This window comes from Notechis scutatus, chromosome 4 (genome assembly GCF_049901735.1).
Source record: "Notechis scutatus isolate UNSWTSFEM ecotype Mainland chromosome 4, rNotScu1.2, whole genome shotgun sequence".
Classification (NCBI taxonomy): Eukaryota; Metazoa; Chordata; class Lepidosauria; order Squamata; family Elapidae; genus Notechis; species Notechis scutatus.
In genome coordinates this window covers 149,360,553-149,372,798 of record NC_142012.1, presented here as the reverse complement: position 1 = coordinate 149,372,798, position 12,246 = coordinate 149,360,553, and the positions used below count along the sequence as shown (strand labels likewise).

At 36.7% G+C, this 12,246-nt stretch overlaps 1 protein-coding gene across 3 annotated transcripts in view; it reads left to right on the top strand.

Annotated features, from left to right (window-relative positions):
* BCHE (butyrylcholinesterase) overlaps positions 1 to 12,246 on the top strand; it is a 188,705-nt gene that overhangs the window by 76,420 nt on the left and 100,039 nt on the right. For all 3 annotated transcript variants that reach the window (XM_087965275.1, XM_087965276.1, XM_087965274.1), the window contains exon 2: positions 977 to 2,504. In XM_087965275.1, coding sequence (XP_087821401.1) covers positions 977 to 2,504 — 1,528 coding nt within the window. The remainder of the gene's footprint in view (positions 1 to 976; positions 2,505 to 12,246) is intronic.

The window sequence follows — 12,246 nt, the reverse complement described above, 5'->3', positions numbered from 1 at the left end:
CTTAAATCCATAGAATAATAGAATTATAGGGCTGGAAGGTACCTTGGAGTCCAACCCCCTGCCAAAGGAAGGAGTTCTTATACCATCCCTGACAAATGGTTGTCCAATCTTTTCTTGAAAATCTCAAACAATGGAGCACTCACAATTCTGGAAGACAAGTTGTTCCATTGATTAATAGTTATTATTGTCAGGAAATTCCTCCTTATTTCCAGGTTGAATCTCCCTGTGATAAATTTCAACTCATTGCTGTTATCTTCATATAAAATAAAGACCTTACTTCCATGCAAGGCTCAAATCGGTGTTGAATAATTCCAAACATTATTTTGTCAGCATTATAGTGAAAATTATAAATAGCTATACACATTCCAAAATAAAAGTTGTCTTATATATTTTTAGCTCAAACCCATTAACTGTTCCTTATAAATAGGTTTTCCAATTGCTGGAACAAACTTGTTTCAAGACTTAGTTACTCTAAATTTTCCAGGTTTTATTAGATTCTGGCATTTATCAAGAGCTTGGGAACAGTTTTCCAAGGATCATTTTCATAACTCTGCATCCTTTATTCTCAAACAAGCAAACAATGTTCACCTTCAATTTAAGGTGGAGCTGGGCTTGCAGTCTGAGTTTGCATGACAAAGGATCATCTGAATGAAGATGCATATTCTCAGTTAGATTCTGGCTAGGTGCTGGCTGGTTATCAGTGAATGTGGGAATGTTCAGTTTAGTGTTCAAAATGAAGTGGTATTGCAGGTGGTGTTTTTTATTATCTTTTCTTCACTTCCATCTGGTTATATTTTGTAAATAATGAAATTGGGACAGTTTCCCAACTGGAATGTCTTTGAGGTGCATTTGGTTTGAGTACAGCTGTCACTTAGTCTCTTGAGGCTATGCAACACAGGTCCCTAATGCAGTGACTCGCTGTATTTCTGCATCTGAAAGTTCTGCTTAAACTCTTTCTTTTTTTCTTTTATTTCAGAATTGATGATGCATACCAATGGGATGTGGAGCCATACAAAAATTATAATGTGCTTTCTTCTGTTCTGTATGTTTGTCAAGAAGGTGTTCCCTGCTGGAGATGACACCATCATTGCTACTAAGAATGGAATGGTCAAAGGTATTCATTTACCTGTGCTTGGTGGAACAGTAACTGCGTTTCTTGGGATTCCTTTTGCTACACCACCTGTTGGTAGATTACGTTTCAAAAAGCCAGAACCTCAAAAAGAATGGGAAGGAACTTGGAGTGCCACCAAATATGCCAACTCTTGCTTTCAACTCCTAGATAATACTTTCCCTGGCTTTGAAGGGTCAGAGATGTGGAATCCAAACACAAAACTTAGTGAAGACTGTCTTTATCTCAATATATGGGTTCCTTCTCCCAAGCCTAAAAATGCATCAGTCATGGTATGGATTTATGGAGGTGGCTTCTACAGTGGGACATCTTCACTCTCTGTTTATGATGGCAAATTTCTAGCTCGTGTGGAAAGAGTCATTGTTGTATCAATGAATTATAGATTAGGGCCTTTTGGATTCTTGGCTTTGCCAGGAAATGAAGATGCCCCAGGAAATGTAGGTTTGTTTGATCAAAGGCTCGCACTTCAATGGATCCATGACAACATAGGAGCCTTTGGAGGTAATTCTAAAAGTGTGACCTTGTTTGGAGAAAGTGCTGGAGCAGGGTCTGTTAGTTTTCATCTTCTTTCTCCTCAAAGCTATCCTCTCTTCACTAGGGCGATCATGCAAAGTGGATCTGGGAATGCTCCTTGGGGTGCAATTCTATCATCTGAAGCAAGAAAAAGAACTCTAGATCTAGCTGAACTCCTCCACTGTACCGGCAAAAATGAAACCGAGATTATATTCTGTCTTCAAAACAAGGAACCCCAAGAGCTATTGGAGAAAGGAGGAGCTGCTTTTACATACACCGGTCTTATAAGTTTGCAGTTTTGTCCCATAGTTGATGGTGACTTTCTTGCTGATATGCCAGAAATATTGCTGAAAAATGGACACTTTAAACAAACACAGATCTTGTTAGGAGTAAACAAAGATGAAGGTACTACTTTTCTTGTGTACGGTGCTCCTGGCTTCAGCAAAGATAATGACAGTGTTATTAATGAAACAGAATTCCAGGCAGGTTTGAAAGTTGTTTTTCCAAAATTAAATGAAATGGGATTGGAATCTATTGCTTTCCACTACACAGACTGGGAAGATGAGAAGAATATTTTCAATTATCGTGATGCCATGGATGATATTGTTGGGGATTATTATTTCGCATGCCCTGCAGTAGAGTTCATAAAACAGTTTGCCTTGGCAGGGAACAATGCTTTTTTTTACTTCTTCGAGCACAGATCTTCAAAACTTGCTTGGCCAGAATGGATGGGAGTTCCACATGGTTATGAAATTGAGTTTGTATTTGGATTACCTCTAGAGCGAAGAGTTAATTACACTAAAGCAGAGGAAGCACTGAGCAGATCTATACTGAAGTACTGGGCAAATTTTGCAAAAACTGGGTAAGGGCTGTTTTATTTCACAATACAGCAACTTTTCTTGTTATTTCTCTTCAGAAATTGAAAGTATTTTTTCAATGCCTGATTTAAGAATGACATCTGGCTATTCCTGATCCATTATTGATATTAATATGATTGTTCACAGATACTAGCAATGATGTTAAAAATAATATGGGATATTGATGTTGATATCAGAGACAGAGTATAATATTTGCAATGGAGAATCTGCTAGTTATTTCTCTAGAAAAGATACTTCCCAATACTTTCAAAAGATGACAATGTTGAATTAAATTATAACAAGACAGAATATGCTTTGGTATTATTAGTCATCTACTATCTTTCAAGAGAACTGAACTTTCATTTGTCATCACAACAGCTGGTGCAGTTGAAGGCCAGTGTTTCAAGTTGCAAAGTATGACATTCCGTGTGCTCTCAGCTCTTCTACCATCATGTTCTTTAACATACAAAAAGGGAAATTTGAAAGGCAAGGAATAATTGCAGGAAATGACCTTTAGCATCAGGACATTGAATTAACATACATTAATCATAAGAAAGAAACTATAACAGAGTAGAAATCCCATGCATGCACTGTCTTTTTGTATGTCTATCCATATCTACTCATCCACACATATTTCATGTTTTCAAACATGAGTGTAGTAGCAAGTATTGGGTCATGTGAATATGTGCCTTTAAGGGGCAATCTGAGAAACAGCCAATCACCAATGAATGAATTATTGCATTTAGGTCTCCTGACTATTTTCTCAATAACTATGTTATTGATATTCTTATCATTAATTTGTCTTAAGGTTAACTTCTTGCATGGTACAGAATAAAAATAAGACTAAAATGCCAATCCAAATTTCAGACTACACATTTTTAAAAGATAGGTCAGAAACATCTATGGTAGGAGTGAAATGTATCTAGATCAATTATATAGCAACAGATAAAATTGCTTAGCATACCCCCCTTTTATTTCCCATATAAAATTCATGCAGAGCATCCACATTAATCCAGAAACTGACATATCCATCAAGTTCGATTTTCTTAAGTTTTCCCCCCATTTCCATGTCAGTTTATAGGCTCTCTTTGAAAAGGAAATTAGAGAAAGCATATGATTTGTGAAATTCTTTCCAACTCCTTTATAAACAGTGCCCATAGTATGCATTTCATGTTTGCATATAATGTAAGTGTGTATGTGTGTGCATGTGTGCCTGAGAAAGAGAAAGAAAGGCAGAATGAGAGAGGGAGGCAGGGAGGATATTTTAATCATGATAGATTCATAAGTGCTGATCTGTGTGTGTGTGTGTGTGTGTGTGTGTGTGTGTGTGTGTTACTGCTCTTATCTCATGTTGTATCTGTTTATATTGCACTGGAAAACACAGGATGGCTGTATATACTCAGCTCTGGGTCATATGATCAAAAGAAAAATGGGGTTGCCCTTTCATTGGGATGCACTGGGAAATTTTTCAGAAATCTTTTTTTTTCTATAGGACCAGGTGAATACGGTCCATTTTTAAATTTGGCCTTTCTTTTGTTGCTTAATCTTCCATGCATCCCAGAAATCTGGAACAGTTTCCAGAGATGGAGTAGCACTTCTCCATTTGAAAATGGTGCACAATCTCTTTCTAGTCTCACAAGTCCTACTCTATGATCAGGTAGCAGATAACAGATAACAGATAATCAGAGTTGGAAGGGAACTTGTAGGTCATCTAGTCCAAACCCCTGCCCAAGTGGGGAACCCTACACCATTTCTGACAAATGGCAGTCCAATCTCTTCTTGAAAGTTTCAAATGATGGCGCTCCCACAACTTCCGAGGGCAAGGTGTTTCATTGGTTGATTGTTATCACTGTTGGAAAGTTTCTCCTTATTTCCAGGTTAAATCTCCCCTTGTTCGGTTTCCATCCATTATTCCTTGTCTGGCCTACAGGCGCTTTAGAAAATAGCTTGACCCCTTCCTCTCTGTGGTAGCCCCTCAAATATTGGAAGACTGCTATCATGTCTCCCCTGGTCCTTCTCTTTACTATATTAGCCAAGCCCAGCTCCTGTAACCATAAATTCCTATAAGGTCATGCCAGGAAGGTCTTTGCATTCATTTGATATAGCATTTGCACACTTTTCCTATAAAAGATGGTCCTTCATACAATCACTCAAACCCTACAGCTCAATTATTGCAACATGTTTTACGTGGGGTTGCTCTTGAACATCAGCTAGAAAATCCAGCTGGCCCAGAATACAGAAACATAAACAGTGGTGGGCCTACCTCAGTAAGCCCATGCAATATCCCTGTTTTGAGAGCTGCACTGATTGCCAATTTGCTTCTGGGCATGATTCAAGGTTTGCATTATGATGTATATAGTCCTGTCTCCTATGGTATTAGCAGGGCTTGTTCAACAAAGTTGGAACATTCTGATGAACATCCCTTCACCAGACATCATCCCATTGGGAAAGAATATACAGTATAGATAGTCCTTGAATTATGACTATTTGTTTAATAATCATTTGGAGTTATGATGGCACTGAAAAGTGATTTATGATCAATTCTCACATGTATGACAGTTGCAGTGTCCCCCGTAGGTGCATAATCATAATTGACACTTGACAACTGACTTCCATTTGCAACAGAGGTGGTATTCAGCAGGTTCTGACCAGTTCTGGAGAACTGGTAACCAAAATATTGAGTAGTTCGGAAAATCTGAAAATACCACTTCTGACTGGAGATTTTATCTTTCCCCTGCCATGCTCACCAAGCCACGCGCACAGAACCAGTAGTAAACAAATTTGAATCCCACCAGTGATTTGTAACTGTGGTTATTTAATTAATAACCATGGCAAAAATTACCTTGAAATTGCATGTGGCTCATTTAAAGACTCAGTAGTGGTTATAAGTCAAGAATTACCAGTAGTGACATCCTGCTTTACTAGTTTTGGTCAATTTCAGGAACCCGACTTTCAAACTAACAGACTAAAGTCCAAGTGAGATCTCATAACTGCAGGAGATTCAGAGCCAAACGAATTGCTTGTGTGCAATGAAAGCTTTTCAAGAATAGCATGTTTACCTATAACTAAATCCCTGTTAAGCCTTAATTCCCCAACGAGTGTTAAGGAAAACAAACTAAACAGAATGTGTAGCGTAGTCAGATAGGCAGACAGGTAAATGTGTGAGATAAGTTTGTATTTTAGTTAACACGCAGTAAAAAACAGATACGCTTGTGCTATCAAAAATATAGTTTATTCCATTAGGAATTATAGCATAGTCAAAATAAACAGTCCATTAGTCATGTATCATTTCAGTCAGTCCAGTCGAGAATATACTCAATTTGCAAAGTCCGTGTTGAATAGCCAATGTCAGTTCACTTACAATAAATCAGTCCAGTATTATCTCTCTCTCCGTTGAGAAATCAACACTCCTTTCTCTCCTCCGTTCCAGTAAGGAAAAACGCAGTCATCAATCCATCCAGTAATTAGGGATCATTAAGCCAGAGAGAGAGCTGCAATTGACTTGCTTCTTTTATGGTGCTTTTACAACCACACCCTTAATTACATTCTTGTAGTTAAAGTTACACACACTTTAACCAACAAACCATGATAACTTATTTATTATTTTTACCCAAACCAGTTAGGGTAAACAATGTTATCCCTAACATTCTCCCCTTTTGGGTAATAATAATAATATAATAATAATATAATCATTTACACCTTTAAATCATAATTGTCACAACTCTCTTTAAATTTTACTACACCTTGAGCTTTTGTAAACTGGTCTGCAATGTTTTCTTCCGTCATGCAGTACTCTAGTTTAATTAGACCATTTTTCACAGATTCTCTAACATTTAAGTATCTTAAATCAGTATGCTTTGATCTAGTCTTTACAGCAATATTAGTAGCTAACTGTATGGCTGCCTGGTTGTCCTCGTACACAATAATGGAATCTTTAACAGTTATACCCATGTCTAATAATAACTGTTTGTACAGAATTAACTCAGTGCATAGTAATGACAGACATGAAAATTCTGCTTCCATCGTGGACAAGCTGATATGCTGTTGTCTGATTGACCTCCACCCTATTAGTGTCTTACCAAATAATATAGCCATCCCAGATGTTGATTTTCTAGTGTTTATGTCAGTTGCAAAACTTGCATCTGCATAGGCACTAAGAATCAAATCACCTTTTGGCTCTAGATACAATGCATGGTGCATTGTTCCTTTAAGATATCTTAAAATTCTCTTTAATGCTTGCCAATGACATTGATGTGGATCATTATTAAATTGTGCCAGCTGATTAACACTATAAGCAATATCTGGCCTTGACCAATTGCTTATATATGATAAGCTACCAATCAAAGATTGATAGATGATCTTATCGAATTTGGGACTTTGAGCATCAGTTTGGCAAACTTCCTGACTCATTGGAGTCTTTGCCGGCTTACAAAGTTCCATTTTATACAATTTAATTAATTGGCAAATTTTATCTTCTTGAGATATCTTAAATCCATTTGTGGTTTTGTTAATTGTCAATCCTAGATACTTTTTAATTTCACCTAAATGCTTTAATTTTATCTTTTTGGCTAATAATGAAATAATCTCAGTAGCTTCATTATTGGTCTTAGTAATCAAAGCAATATCATCTGTAAATAATAACAATAATGACACCGTTCCATTATTTTCTCTTTTAAACATACATGGATCTGCTAAACCAGATTTAAACCCTATATTGTTTAATTCTTTCACAATATATTGGTTCCATTCATAGCCAGATTGTTTCAATCCATATAGACTCTTTTTTAGTTTCCAACAATCATTGCTATTTGCTTTATTATCATTTATACCAACTGGTTTTTTCAAATATATTGTATGCTGCAATGGTGCATGTAGATAGGCAGTTTCTATGTCTAAATGGTTAACGATATAATTCTTCTTAGCTGCCCACACTAAAGCTGCTCTTAAAGTTATAGCCTTTAAATTTGGTGCAAATACCTCATCATAATCAAATGCATTTTGATTAAATCCTTGAGCTACTAACCTAGCCTTATAAGTAACTGTCCCATTATTTCCAGTCTTTACTTTGAATATCCATTTGCACCCAATGGATTTTTCTCCTGGAGGTAATTTGGTATCTTCATATACTTTCATTTCCTTTAATGAATTTAACTCTTTTTCCATTGCCTTTTGCCAATTCTCCTGATCCTTTACAGGATACATCCTAAGTTCATCTATATTAGTAGGAACTTTATTTACTTGGCAAACTATACTTGCCTGATACCTTTCAGGTGGTCTGGTTACACGTGTTGTGCGTCTAGGTATTACAGGACTTACAGGTGGACTTTCCTTTATTTCCTGTTCTTGATTATCTATCTCTTCTTGATCAATTATTTCCTCTTCTTCTGGTTCTATTTGCTCTTCGTGGACTTCTTCTTTAATTGGACTTTTCTTATAACTAGTCTTTTCTTTCTGCCTCTTGTAGGGTTCTATAATAACATCATTATCTGAATCTTGCTCTAATCTATTCCATCCTATATGTTCTAGGAATTGTGCACTAGCACTGCAGTATACTCTAGATGTACCTGGTTCCCAGAATCTATAAGATCTATGGTTTGATTGATATCCAACAAAAAATAATCTTTTAGCTCTATGCTGTCCTTTGTTTCTGAGTTGTGTAGGGATATGCACCCATGCTGGTGCACCAAATGTGTGAATGTAACTTAAATCAGGTTTCCTACCATGCCACAGTGTAAATGGTAATTCACCTGTTGTTGAATTAACAACATTATTTAATATGTGATTACCACACATTATAGCTTCTCCCCACAAATTGTCAGGTAATCCTGAATCAGACAACATAGTCTGTCCCATTGATTGCAGTGTTTGGCCTCGTCTCTCTATAAAGGCATTATGTTGAGGCCTATATGGTGCAGACTTTTTATGTTGAATACCTGCCATCCTAATTCTACTCTGGAATTTATTATTTGTAAATTCTGCACCATTATCTGTTATAAGAGTTACTAATTTCTTTTTAGTTTTCCTCTCTGCAAATTTTAACCAATTAAAGAAATTTAGATATGTTTCAGTTTTTCTCTTCATTAGAAAACAGAAACCATACCTAGAATAGTGGTCCATTATGCTTAATATGTATCTAGCACCACCTACACTTGGTTTTTTAGGACCTATTATATCGGCAAATACTACCTCTAAAGGTTCTTTGGTAGTAAATCCATCAACTCTATTTGCCAGTATGACTTTGCTTTTGCTTTGATTGCAAGCAGAACATTGCAAATACTTATTACAAGGTTTCAAACTTATTCCTTTAGATAGTTGAACAGTTCTCTTAATCATTTTAAAATTTAAATGACCTAGCCATCGGTGTAACAAGTGAATACATTCATCATGAGGTTTCTTATTATCATAAACCGTGTTAGCCACCTCTAAACCATTATCATTTAACACATACAATTCACCTCTTAAAGATGCAGTAATTTTCTTACCTTCTTTTTCAATTAAGCAAGTATCTCCCCTAAAGGTAACTATGTATCCTAATCTAACCAACATTCTAACTGAAAGTAAATTAAATTTAAGTTGAGGTACATATAACATTTTTACATTCTCATTTATATAAGAACAATGTGCAATACCTTCACCTTTTGCTTTCATTTTCCAGCCGTTTGCCAATGAGATATGCTGTGAACTCATGGACATTTTTACAAATTTTTTGTTATCATTTGTTATACAGTGGGATGCTCCACTGTAAACCACCCATAAATTATTTTTTACAACTCCATTACTATACATGGCTAACTCAAAATTTATATTTTTTCTTTGATAACTTCCAGTATTCTGACTTGCATTCTGGCGCTTTGCTTTCTTACAAAATCTTGCCAAATGTCCTCTTCCTCCACAATTAAAACACTTTTTAATTGCATATGCAGTAGGTTCATTATCTTCCTTTTGAGGTTGCTCCCTCCTTAACTGATCTCTTTCAAGCCTTCTTCTGGCCTCTTCAATCAATCTGCCAGTGATATCAGTTAAAGTTAGGCTTTCTTTAGGTAAAATTTCAAGGGAAGTTACGTAGTCATCAAAACTTTCGTCTAATGAAGATAGAATTATGTAGACCTGGTGTAGTTCAGAGAAAATAAGCTCCTTCTCATGCAGTTCTTGAAAAATGCTTTTCATAGTATTCAAATGACTCAGCATATCACCATTCTTTTGGAGATGTGTCCGGAAAAGCTTCCGTGTTAGATTTATGTGAGCACCAACGTTATCTCAGACATAAATCCTCTTCAGTTTTTGCGAACACCCAACAGCTGTTTGCTCTCCGCGTATATGGACAAGTTGCTGATCAGATAGTGTTAGTCCTATGATGCAAAGAACTTGTTCATTTTTCTGTTTAAAATCTTCTATCTTTTGACTATCTTCCTCTTTTTCAGGATCCCATTCCTCTACGTTTGGTGGGTTTTCAATTATGTTCCACAGACCTTCTCTTCGTAGAAGTAGACTACATTTCATAGACCATGAAACATAGTTTGTTCCATCCAGCTTGGATATAAGGGACAAACTTTGTAGACTGACTTGTGCCATGTTTCAATATATGGATATAAAACTATAATTAATAAAAACACAGCTGTCTGTTTACTGTAACGTGTAACAACACAAAATCTCACTTTATACATAAACCTGTTTTTTATCCTAGTTAAACTGACTTTGCAGTCTCCTGGGCCCATAACCAGTGTTAAGCCTGAATTCCCCAACGAGTGTTAAGGAAAACAAACTAAACAGAATGTGTAGCGTAGTCAGATAGGCAGACAGGTAAATGTGTGAGGTAAGTTTGTATTTTAGTTAACACGCAGTAAAAAACAGATACGCTTGTGCTATCAAAAATATAGTTTATTCCATTAGGAATTATAGCATAGTCAAAATAAACGGTCCATTAGTCATGTATCATTTCAGTTAGTCCAGTCGAGGATATACTCAATTTGCAAAGTCCGTGTTGAATAGCCAATGTCAGTTCACTTACAATAAATCAGTCCATATTATCTCTTCTCTCCGTTGAGAAATCAACACTCCTTTCTCTCCTCCGTTCCAGTAAGGAAAAACGCAGTCATCAATCCATCCAGTAATTAGGGATCATTAAGCCAGAGAGAGAGAGCTGCAATTGACTTGCTTCTTTTATGATGCTTTTACAACCACACCCTTAATTACATTCTTGTAGTTAAAGTTACACACACTTTAACCAACAAACCATGATAACTTATTTATTATTTTTACCCAAACCAGTTAGGGTAAACAATGTTATCCCTAACATTCCCCACTCTTGTATAGCTTCTTTGCCTGATTAATCCAAATGAATAACAGCTTGCATAGGATGGATGTGATGGTGCTTGAGATGAGCATACTGTACAATGTAAGGAATTGAAATGAAATGGCTTGCCTTCAAAAGTTGTGAGTTCTTCATCAATGGAGGCTTTCAAAAATAGACTGGACAACATTTATCTGAAATGGTATAGACCAGGGGGTTGGATTAGAAGAACTTCCAAGATCCCTTCCAATTCTATTATTCTATGGCTTTTTTTAAAAAAAAACTTGTCTTGTTGCCCATTTTCTTTCCATTGGATTTCAATATGGTTTTGGATTCTTATATGTCCTTGATTCAGAACTGACTTCTGGATTGACTGATATTGGCTTTCATCTGTTAATGTAAAACAAGACAGATATCGTTTGAAATGGGTAGATCCCAGATCTTTTTTTCTGTTGCCCTAAACAACCCTGAAAAATTACAAGAAGCCATATCTCTTTTTAAAACTGATGGAAGATGAAGGTATGAAGGTAAAGGTTCCCCTGGTACATATATGCTAGTTGTTCCCAACTCTAGTGCTCATCTCCGTTTCTAAGCTGAAGAGCCAGCACTGTCTGATAACAATTCTGTGGTCATGTGGCTGGCATGACTAAATGCCAACGACACATGGAATGCTGGTACATTCCTACCAAGGTGGTCCCTATTTTTCTACTTTTTTACATGCTTTCGAACTGCTAGATTGGCATAAGCTGGGACAAGTAAAGGGAGCTCACTCCATTATGCAGGGTTAGGGATTTGAACTGCCAAACTGTCAACCTTTCTGATCGACAAACTCAGTGTCTTAGCCACTGAGCCACCATGTCCCTTTTATAGGGATGAAAATGAATGGGAAAAAACCTCTCTGACTGAAAAAGCTTTCTAGTAAAATCATATAGTTATAGTAATTGGACAGGACACAATTTTTCCTGTTTCAGAATATAGAATAACAGAGTTGGAAGGAATATTGGAGATCATCTAGTCCAACCCTTGTTCAAGCAAGAGACCCTATACAATCAGGGGTGGGATTCAAATTTTTTAACAACCGGTTCTGTGGGCATGGCTAAGTTGGTGGGTGTGGCTTGGCGGTCATGTTATTGGCTGGGCATGGCCAACTCAATATCACTCACATCGAGGCACATACCTCCTTGCCTGGCCTCTCATGACTGTGGGGATGCTGCAACAGTTGTAAGTGTGAAAAATGGTCATAAGTCACTTTTTTCAGTGCCATTGTAACTTTGAATGGTCCCTCCACACAAGCAAAGTACCAGAAAAGGAGGAGAAAAAAACTCCAGAGACGTTCCTGAGACAGGAAGTCTAGTCCTGCCAAGAATGTAATAAGAGTTAACAGAGAGGCAGTTTCTGTAAGCAACACCAGAATGTTTCCTTTCTGCCTTCTTTACAGGATTAGGCCAGTAATTTCT